Source organism: Sminthopsis crassicaudata, chromosome 2, assembly GCF_048593235.1.
Source record: "Sminthopsis crassicaudata isolate SCR6 chromosome 2, ASM4859323v1, whole genome shotgun sequence".
In the NCBI taxonomy this organism is placed as follows: domain Eukaryota; kingdom Metazoa; phylum Chordata; class Mammalia; order Dasyuromorphia; family Dasyuridae; genus Sminthopsis; species Sminthopsis crassicaudata.
In genome coordinates this window covers 613,277,045-613,300,206 of record NC_133618.1, presented here as the reverse complement: position 1 = coordinate 613,300,206, position 23,162 = coordinate 613,277,045, and the positions used below count along the sequence as shown (strand labels likewise).

Genomic DNA, 23,162 nt, shown 5'->3' with positions numbered 1-23,162 from the left:
TTATTCCCATTTAATAGATGAGGAAACTGAGGCATTAGAACCTTGCCCAAAGTCATACAGTTAGTGAATGTCTGAATTTGAATGCAGACCTTCATGACTCTAGTTGACTGCACTGCCTAAGAAGAATATTTCCTATGACAATACAAAGGGTGAGCAGAAAAGCAGTGCAATGTGGCTGTGGCTTTTGAGTCACAAGACCTTGATTCAAATTCAAGCTCTGCTGCAATTTTCTCACCTTTATCCCAAATGAGGCTTAATAAAATCCTTACCCTTTCTAAGTGACTTTGGGATACTTATACCAGAAATGTATTGCTGGAAATTCTTTTCTTGTCTTCAGAGATATGAGAAAGGATTTGGTTTTTGGAACCTATCCACTCCTATTTAAGATAGGAGATGGTTGCATGGGTTTTTGTTTGCTTTTTTGTTAAGGCTGAGGGAGGAGATCCATAGTTCCTTGACTCCTTAAAAAAAAAATGTTAATCACCTCCAGAGATAACTATTTTGGAAAACAATCGTTTTGGTAAATCAATTGCATTTTATCTGTTTCACCTTGTACATTGAACAAGGCTAATTTGGAGAGGGATTTTTAAATCTGTAAAAACAGGCATTTTTAGAAGGGATCAAGGCAAAAACACTTGCATATCCCTTAAAAGGCTCCAAGGTTCTTTTCATTGAGCCCTTAGCAAATAGCTATTGATAGAAAAAACTGGGGATATTATTCTGGCTAAGTAGAGTCCTTCCTCTACAAAGTAATCTGTTTTATCTGAGACTTTTAACAGAAATGGTCATTAACTTGCACAGCATCTCAAAAACAGCCATTCCTGCTCAAGCTAATTTAAAACTTGAAGAGATCCTGAAATCTTGGCAAGTCCCTGAACTAAGTAATTGTTTAGAACTTCGGAATTTGGAGAGGCTTAGGTAGAAAATAAGTTAATAGAGTAGTATATGGAAAATCTGAAGAAATGGGAAATCCTTGAAGTATTTGCTTATACTTTGTCATTTGTCATTCACAACTACAGTACACAAACTCCCCCAGAGTCACATAGCTTCTAAGCAGGAAGCCAGGATTCAAATCTAATTTGGCTAATTACAAATCTAATGCTCTTTCCCTTCATTACATCCCTTTGCCTCCCCAATGATGGTCTGGATCCATTTCCCTGGAGGCATCTTAATTTTTTGTTCCCTACAAATTGCTTGGGCTGACTTGTTATTGAGTCGCATCCATCTCTTTATGATCCTATTTGGGATTTCCTTGGCAAAGATACTGGAGTGGTTTGCCATTTCCTTCCCTAACTTATTTACAGATGAGGAAACTGAGGCAATCCAGGTTAAGAGACTGCCCAATATCACATAGCTAGTTAAGTATCTGAGGTCAGATTTGAACTTAAGAAGATGAATGAGACTCCCAGTCTCCAGAGCCAGCATTGTGCACTATGGCGCCACCTAGCTTTCATAGGGCTGCACAGTCTTTGGCAATGAAAAGCTGCTGATAAATTATCAACTAATACAAGCTACAGTTTCCCTTCAGAAGTGTAGGACTCTAGGGAAAAGTTCCACATCACTTATATTCCAATTCTTCTGGTGTATTTTATTGGTAACCAAAAAGTTCAAAATCTCTACAAATCTTTACAAATTTGATCATATTTGATCCTTACAACAAACCCTGGGAGGTAAAACAATTTATTATTATTATCCCCATTTTACAGATGAGGAAACTGAAAAGGAAAGGGTAAGTGACTTGCCTGGCATATCTGCTAAGTTTCTGAGGCTAGAGTCTTCCTGATTCCAAATCTGCCACCCTACCACTATTCCATCTTGGAATTAAAGTTAGGTTATAATCAGCTACATATCAAATTATATTGAAATAATAACAAGAATGGGGTTTTTTGAGCTCAATATATTTTTTTTATTTCTGATCATGTGGTCATATAGCCTATAAAAGCAAATTTGAGAGCATATATTCACTAATTTTTTTTCACTTTTTTTATTAAAGCTTTTTATTTTCAAAACACATGCATGGGTAATTTTTCAACACTGACCCTTGCTAAACCTTGTGTTCCAAATTAAGAATGATTTTAAAGACTGTAGACAATATGGGCCAAAATATAATCAATACCTCAGTTCCCCTTCAAATATTGAAATATAATGACTGCTTGCTTAGTTTGTATATTGGAGTTGAAAATTTGTTAAAGATGTTTAATATCTAAGCTAGAAATACTTTAGGAGTCGTGGAAAAAAACCTCTCTAGGAGAAAAACATAATTATTTGTTTGGACACCATCCAACTGTTGCCCTACTTTCAATACATAGAATGCCAAATGCATAGAATTCATAGGAGCATATTTATAGCTAAATTGGTTCTCGAGCCATCCCACCCAACCCTCCCATGATCACAAATTTAGTGGCAGCATATACATTTGAACCAGATCCTCTTGAAGCAAATCTAGTGTACTTTCCACTGTACTGCCAGTGTTACTCAGTTGTTTGGGGAATTTGAATCATTAGGAGAAAAAGACTTTCTCTTAATTTCTTTGCCAATGATAAGCAATAAAAACAGTACCCAAAATGGAATTCACATGGCTTTTTATTTTGTCCAAGCTGTGATGGCAATGTTGATCCCAGTTTATTGTTGTCCTAGTTTATTCAGTCCCTCACTGGCGTGCATTATTGAGTTGGTTACTGTGTTGGTCACCTCCTTGATAGCTTTCTCTTCAGTTTCCTTTGCAGCTTTGACGACACTTGCAATGGCTTTCAAGGATAAAGAGAAGAAAAAGGTATGAATAAATGAATATTGGTCAGCTTCTTTATTGGTAGTATAGCCTAAAATCTAGTTTGTCCCTCTGAATTATACCATGCATCTAGTCCAAAAAAGGAAAGTTGTATGGCCTAATTCAGATCACTTCAGAATATATTCAGAATAATTCAGAATACTTCCTTGTCATGGCATCTCCTCCTGGTGCTCTTAGAGAACAAAGGACAAGCAATTACAATCATGCAAATTGTCCCTTACTCTGAAATGATACTGTTAACTTTGATGATTTTTTTTTAACTAAATGGAACCCAAGGAAAAGAAATGAGAAGCCAATACAGTTTCCTCATCCTATCAAAGTCCTTCTATAAGTAATTAAGCTTGTATAGGTTGGCTGTCTCTCCAGGGAATTTTTATTTATTTATTGCTTATTGCTTTTTTTTTTTCCAAAGTAACACATTCTCTGGGTATTTAAAAAAAATTTAGACAATATCATAAATATAAATAACAGGAAAAGAAAAATTATGCCAAAATGAAAGTTGGTACCACTGAGGAGAAATAAGAATTTGACTTTATGAGCCCATTTGAGCTGTGCTATTTCATATTTGGCTTTATCTTTAAATTCTCTAATTTAGAATTCCTCATACCTTTCTCACCAGCATCCTTGGCATGTTCCACTACTTCCTTGACCACTTCCTTGACCACTTCTTCAGCCATGTGGACTAGAAAGGAGAGAAAGCACAAAACAAAAATAAATGCTCCCAAATTCCTCTTACTTTGTATAATTCTAACCCAATAAATTTATAATATGTTAAATAATATAAATAACCTCCCAGGTAAGGATTTTTATCAGTCTTTTGTTTCCAACTCTAATTCCATGTTAATTCAATCTGATTACTTCACAACTGAGTCCATTAATTGCAAAAGAAAATGAGTCAACTAGCCTTTCTTATATATGCCAGATATTATACTAAGTAATGGGAATACAAAGAAATGCAAAAAATAATCCCTACTCTCCAGAAATTCATAATCCAACGAGGGAGATGACATGCAAATAGTTATAAATAATATAGTATGTATTCTATATATGCATATTTATAAATGTGCATATATGTGTAGGGTAAATTGATAAAAATACATATTGGATAAATTGAAGATAATTAATGAAAGGAAGGTATGAATATTAGGGAGAATGTGAAAAAGCTCATTGTAGAAGGTGGAATTTTAACTGAGAAGGAAGCCAGAAAGACTAGTCAATAGAGATGTAAAGGAAAAGTTCCAGGCATAGGGGATAAACAGTGAAAATGCTAACAGAGTCAGGAAAAGGGGCAAGTAGGTTGCTGTCTCTGTATTGCAGTGGTATTGAAGGGGAATAAAAAGAAGATTGGAAAGATAGGACAGTTGGGGTGATGAAATTTTTATCTTTGATCCTGGAGATCATAGGTGACCATTGGAGTTTATTTAATGGCATTAGGAATAGGGAGGATGGGATTGCAACATGGTCAGAGCTATAGTTTAGGAAGATCCCTTTAGCAGCTGACTAGAAGATGGATTAGACAGAGAAGATATGGCTAGAAGGTCCATTGGCCAACCTTTGCAATAGTCCAGGGGTCAAGAGATAAGGGTCTACACAGGATGGTGGCAGTAAAAGAGAGAAGGGGACTTGCAGAAGAGATATTGCTATATGGGTGAAAGTAAGGCATGAGGTGAATCTGGGTAACTGGGAGAATGATGAGTCCCTAGAAATGCTAGAACATACCAATAACAGTAAAGTTAGGAAGGGAGAGGGTCTAGGGAAAGATGAGGAATTTCATTTTGGAAATATTGAGTTTAATGGGGGATTATCCAATAGGGAGTTAGAGACAGAAGTCTGGAAATTAGGAGGTTAGAGGTTATAGACAGATAAATGAATCTGATAAAACAATAAATTAAAAACTACACTGTTGGTAGGACTTCAAAATATTAAAGAGCTAACTCTCTTTAGCTCTATGAACAGAATAATTTAACAAAATAATAATCTTTGATTTAAATAGTGGCTCCCTCCAAACTGTTTCATGTTTAAATTTCAGAAAGTTGATTCTCATCTCGGTTTGCCTTTGTCTTTTTTATATTTTTTAATTAAAGTTTTTTATTTTCAAAACAAATCATGGACAATTTTTCAACATTGATCCTTACAAAACCTTATGTTCCAAATTTTCCCTTCCTTCCCTCCACTCCTTTTTCTAGATAGCAAGTAATCCAATATATGTTATACACGTTAAAATACTTAAACATATTCTCTGAATCCTTGGCAATATTCAGAGCTTCTTCCTTCCTCCTAGTAACAAGGTATCTCTATCCATAGGTTGTTTGGTTAAAAAAAAATCCCATCTAGGATCCTTGTCAAGTTAGTCAAACTATTAGTCTCCAATATAGTTAAGATAGAGTTTATATTTCTTGTATCTACGTTGCTTCAGCATGTCCTATAACTATGAAAATATTTTTAAATAATAGCTTTTTGTTATTAAATATATACAAAGATAGTTTTCAGCATTCACCCTTGCAACAAAACCATGTGTTCCAATTTTTCTCCCTTTCTTCTCCCTTCCCCTCCTCTAGACAACAAGCAATCCAATACATGTTAAGAGTGTACAATTGCTCTATTCCCACATTTATCATTGTGCACAAGAAAAAATCAGATCAAAAAGGGAAAACATGAGAAAGAAAGCAAAAAAGAAAGCAAACAATCAAAAAAATATGAAAATACTATATTGTACTCTATAATCACTCCCAACAGTACTCTTTCTGGATGCCAATGGCTCTCTTCATCGCAAATCTATTGGAACTGACCTGAATCACCTCACTGATGAAAAGAATCACATCCATCAGAATTGATCATGGCATAATCTTCTTGTTGCCATGTATAAAGTTCTCTGGGTTCTACTCACTTCAGTTTATGTAAATCTCTCTGGGCCTTTCTGAAATCATTTAATCAGTGTCCCAGTTTTCCCACATCTCTTCCAATATTCATCATTATCTTTTCCTGCCGTTTTAGTCAATCTGAGAGGGGTGGAGGGTGGTACTTTAGAGTTGTCTTAATTTGCAATTCTCTATCAATAGTTATTTACAGCTTAGAAAATATTTCACTGCCAGTGATGTCAAGGTTTTTTTTTGGGGGGGGGGATTTGGGGAAGGGGGTTTTAAGCCTTGTAATAAATATCTTCATGCAAAATAAATTCTTATATTGGCCATGGTCAAAAATGTGCATTTCAAGTCTCAGCTAGAGTTCCATCATCTAAAGACTTTCTTCATATTCCTTCTGAGACTGCCCCAAATTATCCTGTCTCCATCTTGTTTATACATAATTGTGTGCACGTTGTCTTCCCCATTAGACTATGAGTTCCTTGAGAGCGTGGACTATTTTTTTACCTTCCTTTTCATCCCTCTCACTCAGCACAGTGCCTGACACATCGTCATGGCCATTTAATAAATTTGAACTGACTGCCTGACTCCTGTCCATAACCCTTTTGTCAGGCTGATATTCTTCATCAGTCCTCAGGAATCATGCTTAATCTTTGTATGGCTCAGAATTCTTAAGTCTTTCAAAACTGCTTCTTTTGACAAGTTGCTGTGTTTTTTTTCCTGTTTTCGGATGCCAGAATTTTAATAATCCTAAAGTTGTTCCCTGGTGGAGCAAGATGTTTAACATCTGAATTTCAGTTTTCTCTTCTCTGAAATGAAAATAATACTGGAAATACCTACCTCAGTACCTCAATGTGAAGAAAGTAAATATATGAAAATTTGCTAAATTGTATTAGATTTTCTGGAGAGAAAGCTTTGAAAACACTAAAGCACTATGGACTATAAGTATCATTCTGAAATCAGGAGTAAAGAAGCTTCTATAATTTCTTTTTAGAAATACAAAGGGCAGGACTTTGAAGAGCATGAACAGTTAGAGAATGATACATATTCCAGTTTCAAGTTTGCAGCCACCTGCATTTCTTCATTTATTGTGATTCAGTATCCCAAAATTAATATTTAAGTTAATTAAAAAACAAAACAAAACAACTGAATTATTGAAACTAGAGCATGGATTATACTGATGAGGTCCTCAGGGGTGTTGAACAGAAAGAAACTAAAGAATTAATTCCTGAGGCAGCCAGGGAGAAGGCACTGGTAAAAATCAGTTTATCTCCATGGTCCCACCCTCTGGGGAGGTTGTCCAGTCAGAAATCCAAGTTTTGTCAGACCCCTAAGGCCCATTCTCTGAAGGGGTCTCAAGCAGTCTCACTTTCCCATGCTCTGTCAGAAATCCCAGTCATATCTCTGAGGTTAAATTTTTCTTATAAAATCTACTTATATGCTTGCCATCTAGGGGAGGAGGCGGGGGGGGAAGAAAGGGAAAATCTGAAACACAAGGCTATGCAAGGGTAAGTGTTGAAAAAGTATCTGTGCATATGTTTTGAAAATAAAAAGATTTATTAAAAAAATAAAAATCTACTTATGGGCCATCTCATGGCTGCTGCCCTTCTTTGGCTTAGTCTATCTCAATGTATCTCTCCTAACTCCCCTATGTTTCCTGACCCCACTTCTCTTCCTTACAGCTAACACTTTTGGGGTGCTAAGTCCCTTTCAGGATTTAGGCTACCAGCTAAGGACATGCCCCAATCTCATGGGATGCTCCCTTTCTACTGGGTAATTGTGAGTTCCACTGAAGAACTTGTGTTTCATATGCTCTCTCACTCTACTTCATATTTACCATTCTTGGTGTCTATTTTATCCCTTCATTTTGTCTGTAATCTATTCCCCTAAACAAATCTACCTTTTGCCAAAGAGAATGGCCACTGTGAATTTTTTATGACTGAACCCCAACTTATGGTGACTACCATTATCTCGTGTCTACATCACCCACATCAGTACTTAAGTAGAGACTTACCCTGCTTGATGTCCCCCATTCCAGTCCCCTCATAAAGGGAAGTTCCCAGGGTCAAAGTTAGGCTTCTCCTAAGGAAAAATCTAACTATAGGAGGTATCCAAAGCACATTGGGGTGTCTTGGGAGGTAATGACTTCTCTTTCTGGAAGTCTTCAAGCAAAGACTGAAAGAGCTCTTCTTAGGTCTGGCACAGAACGGATTATGGTTCAACTACAGCCAAAACTAGATCAAAACTTCTTAAACTGTGGGCCTCAACCCCATATGAGGTGATGTAATTGAATGTGGAGGTAGAGAAATTATGATTTATTTTCTGTAAAATGTTTGATTTGTATACCTATTTTATATACCTACATACCCAGGGCTGCATAAAAGTTTCTTGACCAGCCCTGGACTGGATGGTATCTGAGATTTCTTCCAATTCTAAGAATCTGTGATAAGATGTTCCACAAAGATAAGTAGGGTAGAAAGACTGGTTGCTCTTGTGCAGATTGCTCTCAGTCTGTCATACCAACTGGGCCAGGAAGAATCTTGAGAAAATGGCTCCACTACATTTTGTATTCACATCTCTCCAAAATGCTGAGACTCACGTGAAAAAAAATGGACAAGAGGTTCCATCTTCATTTTCTTGGCTTGTCTCCTTATCTCTGACTCCTGGCATCCCTGGTTTCATTTAAAGCCAGATAAATCCTGTCTTTGACAAGAAACCTTCCCCATTACTTACCATCCTACTTAATACCAGTCTCTTTTAATACCCCCTCTTTTATCCTGTGTATCTTTGGTCTATACATAGTTATTTGTATATTGTTTGTATGTTGTTTCTCCCAATAGATTGTGAGCTTCTTGAATACAGGAACTGTTCTTTACCCCTTTCTTTCTGTCTTTAGTGTTTAACACAGTGCTTGGCACATATAGGCCTGACTGTTAGGGGAAGGATATTTGTATCTTTGAGAGCCAAATCCTAATTCCACTTCCAATAAAGCACTCTATAGAATATAATAAAAGAAGGATTGAAGAGAAATAAGGTTGTCTGCTCACTTCAAAGCTCTTCCATCTGAGATCCATTTGTCTGTTTAAAGAATAATAGAAAGCATCCTTGAGCTTCCGAGATTAAAGCCACTATTTAAAATCAAAGGCCATCTGTCAGTAATAGGCTTTCTGATTCATCATAAGGTCTTTTCTTTACCCTACAGCTCCTTTGAGCTCTAATATAGAGGGTAGCTTTTTATTTACGTTGTCAATCCACTTTTAAATTTGTTCAAATATCCATAGTTAATTAGTTACAGGGGCCAAGTGAAGGGAGGGGAAGATTATCAATCACTTCTTTAAGCACAAATCCTTAAAATTTTCCCCAAGGTAAAGATAAACTCCCTTTGGATATTTGTCTACAAAGTTACCTGAAAGGATTGTTTTTGAACGGAATGTCAGAGTTTTGGGGGGAAGCCCATCCTTTATAGGTATTAAATAAACTGTATCAGCATCCATGAAGATTAATATGAGAAGAGCACTTTATAAACAATATATAACATGTGAGTTACTATTACATTTATCTCATAGATTCTTAGGTTCTAGCAATCACCTCAACCAACACCTTGATTTTACAGATTAAGAAACAGGACCAGGAAAGTGCTCCAAATCACAGGGCTCTGAAAACCAGATCTCTTAGCTGCCAGTGCCCTTTTTCATGAACCACTACCCCAGGAACCAAGGCAAAAAATATTACAGAGATGCTCTTCTCGATGTATACCTGGTCCATTGCTGGCCATCCAGTCATCCTTAGATGGATTCCTTCTTCTTCCAGGCCCCAAGTTCCCAATTAGCCAGAGCTTCCCCAGCAGCCATTGCAGTTGAACAGGTTCGTTTGGTGACTGGAGGCCAATTGGAGCAGGCCCTACAATTAACCTAACAAAAGCTTCCTCCTTTTGGAGTCTTTCAGTGTGTTTATCTTCAGTCTCTCAATATCCATCAGAAGTGAGGAGAGTTGGAGAGAAGGAATTGATTGGGGGATTCCTTCAGCTGAGGTCCACATAAGTGGTCTTGTCTTTCCTAAAACTACCCATCATCTCCTCAGGAAGAGCAAGATCTCTGCAGAGTAGCCAAAAGGGAAATTTTCACCTAACCAACCTAGCTCTCTGCTTCCCCTTCCCAATATTAGCCCTATCATGAGAGGCAGACTGGAGGTGGGGATGGTCTATGATGCTTTTTGTTGTTCTCTTGTCATAATTGAGTTAAGTGAGAGAGATGTGGGGAATAATTTTGCTTGCTAGTTCTTTTTTTTCTTTTCTTTTCCAAAGCAGTGGAATAAAGGAGAGAGATCAAATGCCAAACCTACACCTACAAAACCTTCTTCCTGGACAAGCAGAGCCATATTTGTGGCGGCATCTGGGAGCATCCCCAGAGCCTCTTAGACTCCCTAACCCACCCACTCGCCTCTCCTCCCCCTCCCCTTTCAGATTTGGAGGATACTATTGGGGTGTAATGTTACTCACCTGCCCCTTCAGTAGCGTGCTCAGCCCGGTGGGCCAGACCCTCGGCGGCCAGCTTGCCTAAACCTCCCAGCATGGTTCTGCCTGGTCTGTTCTTGAGCAGATGAATACTGTACAGCTTCCTCCTAGCCCTGGCTTTTTATAGGTAGCTATGGGCTCCTCCAAATGTCCATGGGGCAATGGGTGTCACGTTGAAGGAGTCAGGAGGATTTGAAGGTGATTAATCCATGAGGCATCAAAGGGGGTGGAGAAATATATGGAGACTGATTCTTTAGGGTCTTAAGCAAAGCTCTTTCCCAAGGGAAGTGTCCTTCCACTCGTGGTACCTGTGTACTCACAATCCACAAGCACCTACTATGTGCTAGGCTGCCAGGAGCTGGCATGGATATGTCCTCTGTGGGAGTGGATTGCAGAGCTGAATTCAGGGCAGCTAGGTAGTGTGGTGGGTAGAACTCTAGAGCCAGGAGGACCTGAGTTCAAATGTGACCTCAGACACTCAGCTGTGTGTTCCTGGGCAAGCCACTTTACTCCAGTTGCCTCAAAACAAACAAACAAACAAACAACAAAATGAATTTAGCTTCTCCTTTCTCTTATCTCTGCTCTACATGGCTGATAAATTGATATTGATAGTTCATAAGGATGACTACATCACATCCAAAATATGGATGTTGGGGTTTGAAGCCCCTCATTCTGACTCCAGCCTAGCTGGAGAACACTGTTCTCCTTTACTCTATATTCTGCCCAACTTGACCTACAGATCATGTCTTCTTCCACACACAACATCCCATCTCTCACTTTTGCTCAGGCTGTCTTCTGGAACATTCTTCCTTACTTATGACACTCCTTGGAATCCTGAATTCCCTCAGGCCATCTTGTATGAGGCCTTTCTGATTCCCCTCAATCACCCCCTCTACCACCAATTGCTTTGTACCCTTTTCATTTCTGACTCCCCTCAATCACCCCCTCTACCACCAATTGCTTTGTATTAATTTTTTACCCCTTTTATCTCTGTCAAATATAAACCCCTTCAGGGCAGGAACTCTTCATTTTTTTGGTGGTCTTATCCCTAGAATCCAACATGGTGTCTGCTATATACTAAGTGTTCAGTAATTACTTATAGCTGAATTTCTCAACCTCTGGGTAGTTGCATATGATACTCAAATGCTCACTGAGGCCATATGTTAATCACTTATTTCATCATGTATTTTCTCAAACAGTAGGTACTGACAGTGTAATTGCTATCATGTGGATAACCTGTGACCTTTTTTTAAATAAGAAAAATTAAAGGGAAATCACTGCTCTAAAGGTGTCTCAGAGATTCACCAGCAAAAGGAAGGAGAATAAGGGAAAAGTTTTGGACACAGGGACTTTGTCCCTTTGACATCCTCTTAATTTACATTTTCTGCCTACATGCAAAGGTTATCTTGCGTATTACTCATTACCTATTGATAATCTGAAAGTACTGGGGTAAAGCCAACTGATCTATAATTTACCAGTGTCTTCCCTTTGTCCTGTTTTTTTCAGAATCAGTGGCACATTGGCATTGTTCCCACGTATAGCGATCTACAGGTCTCCTCCAAGTCCTAGAATGTTAAAGAGCTCTAAGGATCTGTGTGCCTGGGATCTCTGAAAAGGTAGCTAAGCTCCCTTAGCTGGTGCTAGTCTTGGCTCTCCTTGTCTGGCGAGCTTCCTTCTTCAGTAATAATTGCTCTATCATTCTCCCTAAGCTCACCTGAGCTGCCAAAGCTGGCTGACTGGTCATTGTCCTTTGTTCTTGAAGAGAGCCAAAATGATATCACTGTGTTAGAGTTGAGTTACAGTGTGTCCGAGTGACCAAACAGACCAATGTTTGTCTGGAGTGCTCTGCCACAGATCAGACACAGTTAGTCCACATGAACATTTGGGGTGGACTCTCTTAACTGTGCACCTCATGTTCCTTCTGAGCTAATTCAATTCTACTTTGCCCATAGAGCCCAGGCCCTTCTCTGATGAGGGCACTCCATGCTGGGCGGTCCTGCGCCAGTGTCTCCCATGTCATAAATCGATTCTAAAGTATTTGTATATTGAAAGACTTAAGAAAGGGATACTTTATGTCCAAATGAAATATTATTGATACTTTCTTACTAAGTCCTTAGTAATCATCTGGTCAAACTCTTATTTCTCACATGAAGAAGTTAAGATCTAGAGAAAGATTTCTCAAGGTCTCCCAGAGACTAATGAGCAAAGCCAAAATCATAGGATCACTCAATTCTGGGATTCCAATTCTGTTTCTTTCCCCATCATGTCATGCTCCATGTGTTTAACAGATAAGGAAGCTAACCCAAAGAGGTTACCCAGAATCTTTGAATAGGAAGGTAATCCAGGGGCCCCATATTAAAAATAAAAACAAATTTTGAATTTATAGATGTTTATCATATTAAAAATAAAAACAAATTTTGAATTTGTAGATCTTCTGAAAGAGTTTTAGAGATGCACGCTCCTCCCCCAATTCTTTGGATCATACTTTGAGAACCATGCTATAACCAAAGTTATGTTAGCTCATAGGTTTGGAGTTGGACAGGTCCGCAGGGAACATTTACCAACCCATTCATTTATGAGGTAACTAAGACCCAGAAAGGTGAAGTCACTTGTTCACAATCTCAGAGTAAGCAACTTTGCCAAGATTTGAACCCAGACCCCTCAATACAAATTTAATTCTTTTTTCATTAAACTACTCTATCTTCAAAGGGGTAAATAGCCAAGACATCTTAATACACACAAAGTAAAAAGAATAGCTCACATTTCTATAGTATTTTATAATTTTCAGAGATATTGTTCACTGTTTACCTTTAAAGTAGGAATTATTGTTGTTTCTCTTTTGCATAGAGTAAACTGAGTTTCCAAGAAATTATAGGACTTATCTCCAGTCAAGATGGCACAACATAGGGCAGCTAGATGGCACAGTGGATAGAGCACCAATGCTAAAATCAGAAGGAGCTGAGCTCAAATCCAGCCTCAGACAGTTAACATTTCCTAGCTGTGTGACTCTAGGTAAGTCACTTAATCCCAATTACCCCACAAAAAAAAAAAAAAAAAAAAAAGATGGCACAACATGAATAGTATGCTATGTCAGAGTTGAGATACCACTAAAACAACATAAAATCATGGAAATCATCCCCATTTCGCACAGGATCATAGATTTACAGCTGGAAGGAGCCTTAGAGATTCCTGAGACCACTTCTTTAGTTCTTGCTGAGAAAAATGAAATCCAGAAAAGTTATGCTAGTTGTTCCCAGCTAAGTGTCTGAGGCAGAATTCTAACCCAGGCTTTCCTGATTTCAGATGTAGCATTCTACTTCCCTACAAGACTGCCTCTCCCTTCAACCCAAATCTATCTCAATGGGACCACAAGGAATATGAAAGCCCCTAATCCCATCTAGCCATATATTGACTTAGAAAAATACATATTGCCATTTCCTATATATTCTATTGTATTTTTATGTATTTTGATAAATATTTCCCAATTACATTTTCATCTGGTTCTATCCCTATTATTGCCACTGAATATTTGACACCCTTAATGTTAGACCATGGTTGCCTTCTTTGATGTCAATCTCAATTACTGGAGACATTTCCTAAGCATCCTGTTCTCCAGATAACCCATAAAACCCATAGGAAAGCCATAATGTAAGGAGCAAGGTTAGATCAGAGGTGGGGCACAGATCACATACTTGATGATATGAGACTGCTGCTAGGGATGCTAGTAGCAGTGAGGCATCCCAAAGCCATCGAATTCTTGGCCAAAGAGTTCCTTCTACCTATGAGAGACATTACTCCCCTGATGGAGGATTCTCTGAGACCCAAAAAACTGAAACAAGGATGTAAAAACATATGCCTCAAGAAATAGAAGCACTCCCGAAGAATATGGCCCATGGCTAGACCATGGGATGAAATACTATTTTAGAAAATTGTGGCTTCCTAAAGTGAAGCTGCTGTCATTATCTGGTTTCTGGGATTGGACAAGAGAGAGATAATTGGTGAGAGCCTCTGACAGCAGCATCATAGTGCTTCCAGTCACCAATTTGGAAAAGAACAGAGTTTAATTAGGCCCTTTCCAGATAAGGGAAGAAGGATAAAATTCTCCTTCAATTTTCCCAAGCCCTTTTCACCACAGCATCTCCTTAGGGTCCCAAGTTAGTGGAGGTGTATATATAATGAGAGGTGGGAGTGGGGAGCTGGGGAGAAAGGGGAAGGTTAGCCCCCTTTCTAACCATCATCTGACAAAACTAAGAGGCTAGCTGAGAGACACAACCAGGTCCCATGCTGACAGATCAGGCATGTGACCTTAATTCCCTGGACCCAGGTTTCCTCATTCTCCATGATGCCATCCTTCCTCAGAAGGGTGTGGGGCAGTGTAATTAGTATTTATACTAGACCTAGTTATCCAAGGAAGACAGGTGCTATTAAGATGCATTGTCTCATTAATGTCAATGCTATGAAGAAAAAAAATACCCATGTTTGAAGGCCAAAGGGTTGGGGTTTGAGCACAGTGAAAGGTTAAAGAATGATGGAGGCAGCCTATGGGAGGGTTGCCCCAGGGGAACCCCACTCAAGGTGATTCTCTGCAGAAAAAGACCTAACTTACTAGCTATGTGACTATGGGTAAGTCATTTAAGCTCTTTCAGCTCCTTTTCTTTATCTATAAAATGGGGGCAATAATTTCACCTATCTCACAGGATGAGTATGAAAATCAGCTGAGTGAATATATGGAAAGCATTTTATTTTGCAAATGTCCTGGGGAACTAAAAGAGAGAACTAGGGTGGGCTCAGTAGCCATACTCAACTGAGTGAATTTTTGTTTTCGAAGACTGGAATGTTTAAAAACATTCTGTTGACCCAGCTGTAAAATTCTAGAAAATAGTCCTTAAGAGGCAGTAATCAGCTGGATTGGGAAGTGGTGCTGACTCATGCTTTTTAATCAGTCAAAAACCCCTGACTGAGCAGTCTTGCAGGTAAAGTCCATTTTCCTGTGATAGAACTCAAGAAGCCTAGTCAATATTTTGTGCAAATAGGATCGTGAAATAGAATCCTCTTTTGGACAGAATCAGTCCAAATGACCATGTAAATCACCAAATGAAACTTAGAGTGTTTGCTGAGATTTATTTGAGGTTATTTTTTTTTAGTGTAGCAGAGTATTTTTAGCTAAGAAATCTGAACTTTTCAAACTGACAAGCTAAAATCTGATTCCCCCAGGACCTCCCTTTTTTGACCATTATTTCTCATTATTCACCCTCACTCCAATTAAACTAGTGAGACCAGGTTCTTCACTGTCCCTGCCCCTCTCACAATGTGTCATTCTCATTTCTGTCTTATCCTTTTTCTCATGGATTCATTCTTCAAGTCCTTGCTTTCTTTCAGGAGCAGCTGGGTAGCATAGTGGTTAGAATACCAAGCCTGCACTCAGGAAGCCCTAAAGTCAAATCCAACTTCAGATACTTGCTAGCTGTATGATTCTGGGCAAATTGCCCTATTTGCCTCAATTCCCTCATCTGTAAAATGGGGATAATAATAATAGTACCTCCTTCTCAGGGTTGTTTTAAGGACCAAATGCCTGACACAAAGTAAGTCCTATAAAAATGTTAGCTATCATAATTATTATTTCTTTTATTTTTTTTTCTTCCAGTCACAGGAAATTCAAATTGACAGGAATGCCACCTTGTGATAACCTGAGAAATATCCATCCCAATCCTACTCTTATTCTTAAACATCTAGCTCAATTCTTCCTTCTAAGAAACTGGGCTCTTCTGACCTTCTCAGTCTGTAATTTCTTCCCTCTTTGAATGCTTCTAGTATTTCATCTAAAAAATTAATCTGACACTATTCATTCTATCCTTTTTATTGCTTAGCTTTTTGTATATTTTTATAGTATGAATTGTAAAACCCTCAAGAGATGAAAACCAAGATCAGTATCACAAGAAAATCATAAAGGATGGAAAAGGACCCACATGTGCAAAAATATTTGAAGCAGCTCTTTGTGGGAGCAAAAAGTTGGAAAAGGAGTGAATGTCCATCAATTGGGGAATGGCTGAACAAGTTGAGATACATGAAGGTAATGGAATATTATTGTTCTATTAAAAATGATGAATAAGCTGATTATAGAAAAGCTTGGAAAGATTTATTTGAACTGATATGAGCAAAACAAGCAGAACCAGGAATACATTGTACACAGTAACAGCAAGAATGTGCGATAATCAACTATGAGAGAATTGGTTCTTCTCAATAGTTCAGTGATCCAAAGCAATCCCAATAGACTTTGGACAGAAAATGCCAACTGCATCCAGAAAAAGAACTAAGGAGATTGAATGTAAATCAACACATGTTATATTCACTTCTTTTTGTTTGTTTTGTTTTTTTATCGCTCCCATGATTTTTCCAGTTTACTCTGGATTTTCTCTCCCAACATAGTTCATAAAACAATATGTATTAAAAAATAAACTAAAAAAACCCTCTAAAAAATAAAAGGCTGAAGACCAAGAATTATACTCATAAATATGGCCCTTTCCTTACCCAATGCCTAGCACAGGGTTGAGCCTTAGAAGGCATTCATTCCATAGATACTTGTTGATTAATGGATTAATTACACCCATTAGAGGAATTTTAGATTTTAATTTCTATTTTTAGACTCTTTGCAGAAGACTATGTGTTTCTAGGAGTCATAGTTTTTAAATGTCCAGGGTACTGTTGTTACCCTTTACATTTCAAGTCATCACAGGCATGTCCTCTAAATGTGGACATCTCCCAAGCACCTTCTGCAAAATTTAGCATTTTGTCTAATCTGCTCAGCTCTAGTCAGAGACAACCAGACACCGGAAGCCACCCAATAAACCCTGATGAGCCCTTTCTGGGATGGTGATAAGAGGAGATTCCTGTTCTGGCCGGGGTTGGATTGGATTATATTTGACATTTTTCCAACTCCAAGATTCAATCTTCTTTCTAAATCTGCCAATTGCTCTCATGACCTTTGAATGACTATAAGCAGTTTTTATTTGAATAGCATGGCAGCCCACCTCAAGATGGGTATAGGAGACTACATTGTGAAGTAAGGCCTCTGGGAAGATGGGCTGGCTGCTAAAACTGAGTACAAAATTCCCCCAAATAATGCTTTTTTTGCTCTTGCCCACAATCAACAATCCTCAGTGGGGTTTTAAAAATCTGAACTTTCCACTTAACTTCCTAGGCCAATGGGTGTTTATACATTTTTCTCTTAATTCAATGGGAAAAAACCAGCTGGGTAACACAGTGGAAAGAATGCTGAACTTGGCAGACAGGAAGGCCTAACTAACTAGCTATGTGACTACGGGTAAGTCATTTAAGCTCTTTCAGCCTCATTTTTCTCATCTATAAAATGGAGGTAAAAATCTCACCTATTTTATAGGATGAATGTAAGATCACCTAAATGAATATACATGGGAAACATTATTAATTCAATAGAAGTGGCTCAGAGCTGCTAGACCAGGGCTTCTTAAGTTTTTCCCACTTGTGACCCATTTTTGCCAAGAAATTTTTATATAGGCATAAAATACAGGTATACAAATCTAACATTTACTGATAATAGATCAAAAAAAAATTTATTTTAAAGTAATTCTTTAGCATACATATAATTTGTCATTTATTAAAGATGAAAGCAAATGAGATGGATGTTACTTGTTTATTTTTACATAAATAATTAAATCTTGGTGGAATATTTGATACCTTTTACTGTTGCCAAATTTTTCACAACCCCCACATTCAGTAATACTCTGTGGCTATGGGAGGTAATCTAGGGTTTGTGGAGCAGGGGAATGACACAGACTGGTGTTTTGGGACGATGAACATGAGAGTGGGTTTTCATGGACATGAAATTCAGCAATTTTGCCTCTACGCAATCTCTCTTCTAGAAAACCATTCCACATCATTCTAAATGACAGAATCTAATAAAGTCTCTGATCTTTGCCCAGAAACCAACTGACATTCTCTTCCAGCTTCAAAATTGATGATACTGAACCCAGGATGTTAAATCTTATATCAAGGTACTATTTCCAGGAAAACCCCAGGCTCCCATCTCGTGAACAGAGCTGAAATAACAAAAGCATCCTGAGGCTAATAAACATTTCTTATCCTTTTTGGTTCCTGGCTACTGCCTCTAACTGCGTTATTAAGCTTGAGAGTTGGTGAGTAATTTAGTGGCCCAGAAAGTACCTCTTCAAAGCTTTATCTTAGCAATCTCATAGTATCACAGTTCTTAGAAAACCAACAGGCAATTTTTGCTGAATAGAGCTGAAGGGTTACTTTATTTTACAAATAAATAAATACACACACATATACACACACATAAAATATGTTATGACATGCAAGAGAATTAGGTTTAAGTAAGGATGGGCTGTGCAAAGTCACCAGCCGCACTTTCTTCTCCAGGACCTTCTGACTCTGATCCAGTGGGCCAATCAGGATGATGGGACATGGTCCTGGATGCAGTGGGAGAGATTTACCTTTTTAAGTTAAAATGTTTAACCAAGTCTTAGTTTGACCAAGGTAACACTAGTAACTCTAAATCAATTTCAAGTTGGTTAATAAACAATGACAGGTAACCAAACCCCATCCCCTCATCCCTGCTTTGCCCATCCTCTATAAGCTGGTTGTATTTCTCAGACTGACAAGTTTCTCCTACCTTTACCTGGGATGCCAGTATTATATTAAGGATGGAGGGGGTTTACAGTTTATTGAATATACAATGACATCATTGGGTGTTTCTGATTATACAAGCTAAAAATAGCTTTTCTGTTTGGATTTCTTCTTCCATTGTGGGAAAGAGGGAGAGATAAACCTTGAAAAGATTATTCAACTAGAGAGGTAGTGTCTTTTCCAAACCAGAAGAGCCAGGAGAGAAGAGAACATGTGTCTGAGGGGCTCTCATGTCATATTACTCTAACTGATTGTTCTTACTGGCACAGCAAACATCTGTATGGACCTTAGCATCTGTAATCCAGCAACTTATCATCATCTTCCTCAAGGGAAGAACTGAGAGGCTGCAATCCTTGAACCTATCATAGAGTCAAGATAGAGGATGCCAGAGGAAATAAAATCCTAATTCCTAATTCTCCACTTCCTGGTGTCTTTCTGAATGAAATAGTTTCATGACCCTCAGTTCCAAAACGGCAGTATTAGTAGATTCTAGGGACACATTGACATTTTGACACAGAGTTAATTAAATCCTTCCCAACCATGCTCTGCTTCAACATGGGTGTACAAACACACACACCCACCCACCCACCCACACACACACACATTCATTCATTCATTAATTTATACATACATAGAAAGCCAAGACTGCCTCTACCCTGTTTCTGGGCTTCAGCATCTGCTCAAATATTCCTGGGAATTTGAGGGACAGTGACCTGATCTCACATTATATGTAGCTCAGGTGAAATTTCCAAATTATCCACTATGACCAGGGGCAATCTTACTTACTTGAGATCATCCATAGAGTAATATTGTCTCTGGGAATGAGATCATCAAAAGATCCAATCTTTAAGGACCTCTGACTGCCCATATGTCTTCAGTCATGGAACCACATGTCCAAGAATGTCCATATCCCTATCTTAACTCCACCCCCCCCAAAGTCCCGTCAGTCTCCCATTCCCTTCTTTTCTGTTTCCCTTTTGTTTCAATCCCCCCTTTTCTTCCTTTTCTCTCTCTTTTCTTTCCTTTTCTTTTTTGCATCTTTCCCATTTTATTTCTTTCAAAGACGACAATTGGGAGATGACATTTGGTTTGGATTTTACAGCATGGCTCACAAGGTCATAGATCCCAAACTAAATAGGATCTCAGAGGCATCTACTTCAACTACTTCAGTTTACAGATAAGGAAAATACAGGTTAAATGACTTGCCCACAGACACAAAACTGATGAACATCACAGGCAAAATTTGAAATTAAGTCCTCTGTCTTCAATGTCAGTGTTTTTTCCACTGAGACTTGCTGCTGGCTAGAGCTTAGTAGGAATGAAGATGAAGGTGGACATTCTAAGCAGAGGAAATAGCAAAGAAAGACAAGGAGGCAGTAGGCTACAGATACATTTAGAAATCGGGTAGTAATTTAAGTTTTTTTTTAAATTGGAGGGTTTTTTAAATTATATTTTTTAAAAATTCTGAACTTAAAAACAAATAAAGCAAACATTTCCACATATATAATAGAAGAGAAAAAGAGGATTGTATTTAAAAGTGCAAATATCAATTATGTACGCTTACTTTTTCAATTGATAATTTTTTTATTAAAGCTGCTTATTTTCCAAAACACTTGCATAGATAATTTTCTTTTTTATTAAAGCTTTTTTTTAATAACAATATCCCTTGATTTCCATACCTCCTCCTGTCTACCTTCTTCTCAACCTAAAAAAGAACAAACCCTTTTTAATAAATATGCATAATCAAGCAAAACAAACTCCCACATTGGTGTGGAGTGTCCACAGAGGTTAAGGAGGGTAGTCATAGAAGTGAAGGCCAGAAAGATGAGAAAGAGTCAGATCTAAAGGCCTTCTAAGCCAAGGAATGGAATTTGAAACTGACTTTGTGGATGGTAGTTATTGGAGTTAGGTGAATCAAGAAAACACATCTCAATGCAGACATAAAGAATACTAATCTGGTTAGTTATATAAAGGAAGGATTGAATGGAGAAAGATAAGAGGTGGGAAGATATTAAAGACCATTACAATTATCTGGGCAAGTGGACATGGGGACTTGTACTAAGAAAACAGCAATAGGGTTAGAGAAGGAGGAATGTATAGAAGAGCCAGAGCACTAAAGAAGTAAAAATTTGATAATTCATTGGATATAAGAAATGAGGGAGGAGAAGAAAAGATAGAGATATTACAGAAACCAAGAATAGGGGAGACAAAGTGAATTGAATGATAATGCTATGTGCTGAAAGAGTAAAGTTTTTGTGTTGCTAAGTGCCATTTGCATCCAGAGGGAGAATTATGGAAACATGTGGGTCAAAGCATAGTATTCTCACTATTTTGTTATTATTATTTGCTTTTTTTTCCTTTGTGTATTTTTCCCTTTTTATCTGATATACTTTTTTTTTGCACATCATGATGAATATGGAAATTTTAGAAGAATTGCACATGTTTAACATATATCGGATTGCTTGCTCTTTTGGGAGAAGGGAGTGGGAGAAAAAATGGGAAGACAAGGTTTTGTAAAGGTGAATGTCAAAAACTATCTTTACATATATCTGGAAAAATAAAATACTATTTAAAAAAAGAAAGAGTAAAATTTTGTAAAAGGGACCTTTTGTACTAAATGACTTCTTGGATCCTATCCAACTCTTAGATTCTTTGCAAGGTATTTCAGAAGGTACAATTCCAGGAGAAGAAGAAATTGGACACCTTGCTAGAGGAAGTTTTGCCCTATGAATGAATAAATAAGGAAGAAAATAAGCATTTATTAAGTGCCAACTATGTGCCAGGCACTATGCTAAGTACTTAAAAAACATCTCATTTAATCCTCACAATAACCCTGAAAGGTAGGTGCTATTGTTACTCCCTTTTACAGTTGAGGATATTGAGAGATTAAATAGCTTACAAGGATCACACACTAGTGTCTGGAATTGAATTTGAACTCACGTGTTCTTGCTGCCAGTCCCAATTCTCTATCCACTAGGTGACTAAAACATCTATTTTATGGAAGAAGAAGAAGCTGAGATGAGATTGTACTCAGGCAAGCAGTAGCAGACTGCAGTTGGAATCCAGACTTTAGGCATTTCAGCCTCAGATTCTGTTCTTTCTGTGTGGGAAAATCTGTCTCATAATCTCATTTGTAGGCAAACCAGATTTGATTAGTTGAAGTTTTGGGGAAAGGGCTCTCTAAAGAATACATTTGTCAACCCCCACTATGGCTCATTATACAATGACAATTGAATGCTAGCTGTGTACAGGCCGTCTTTGAAGGTGGAGGGGGGAATGAAGAGAAAGAGATAACTTAAAATCCAATGGGCATCATGAGCTAGGAACTAGAATAAGGTTGGCTGTTGCTACAATTGTAAAGCAGTGCAATTGCTTTGAAGGATCAGGATCAGAATTTAGACTCCAAGAATCTATCTTGAAACAGGCATTTGGCCATTTCTACCTCTCTCTGCTTCATTTTGGCCCTGTCTGAATCTTAGGAATCGAAGGAAGAGTCTAGGATTTGGCACTTGGAGCAAGAGACAACCCTTATGAAGTCCAAGTAGATCCCTTACAATTCAGAGGGGAAAGACTCTGGGAGACTAATTAGTTCTTTACTATCCTCCCAGTTGATGCAAGTAAATATCTTGATAATTTAGGCAATTAGCCTGTGCTAGTAGACATATCCTCATGTGTGCATCTGGAATTAACAAGTGGCGGGAGAACCCACCCAAAAAAATCCTGACCTTGGGGCTGCACTAGCTGACAGCTGAGAAGGACCAAGGCAGGTGTGAGCAATTAATTCATTCACCATCTCTGGAAGCCAACGATGAAAATAAGCTGTCATTCCTCAGACAGAACAGTTAATGACAGGAATGATTGTGTGTGTGTGTGTGTGTGTGTGTGTGTGTGTGTAAATGGTTTTGCACTTAAAGTAGAATACAGGGGTGCAAGAAAGGAAGAGATGACACTGTTTAGGAGTGTGGGGAAGGAGAAAAAGACCTATAGTCAGAACCTAACAGCTGCAAGATGTTATGTTCCCAAACCCAACCTGACCCAGAGCCTGAATGAAAGTTCCTCATCAGCAGAGGATATCCAGACTCTAGAATCCAGGAGGCTTTCTGTGATGAAAAGGAGTCTAGTGCAGATGAATCATTCTTTCTGGTTCTTTCCAGGTTCTCTAACTAAGCTCCTTCCTCACCTAGCAAAGCTTGGAAATTCCCCTGCTTGTTGGGACCCATCTTCCCTGCTTGTTGCCATGCCATTTTCCCAGTCTAATACTGAGTAATGCATCCCTGAGGCCTAATCTATCTCTAAGGCATCTCTAAGTGGGGAAGCT

At 38.2% G+C, this 23,162-nt stretch overlaps 1 protein-coding gene across 1 annotated transcript; it reads right to left on the bottom strand.

The window, feature by feature from the left end:
- Positions 1 to 2,565: 2,565 nt before the first annotated feature.
- FAM25A (family with sequence similarity 25 member A) lies at positions 2,566 to 10,294 on the bottom strand. Its single transcript, XM_074296063.1, has 3 exons — positions 10,148 to 10,294; positions 3,396 to 3,470; positions 2,566 to 2,747 (listed from the first exon to the last, which is right to left on the bottom strand). Exons 1-3 carry the CDS (start codon positions 10,218 to 10,220, stop codon positions 2,623 to 2,625), a joined length of 273 nt encoding a protein of 90 aa, XP_074152164.1. The 5' UTR covers positions 10,221 to 10,294; the 3' UTR covers positions 2,566 to 2,622.
- Between the last annotated feature and the right edge of the window lie 12,868 nt (positions 10,295 to 23,162).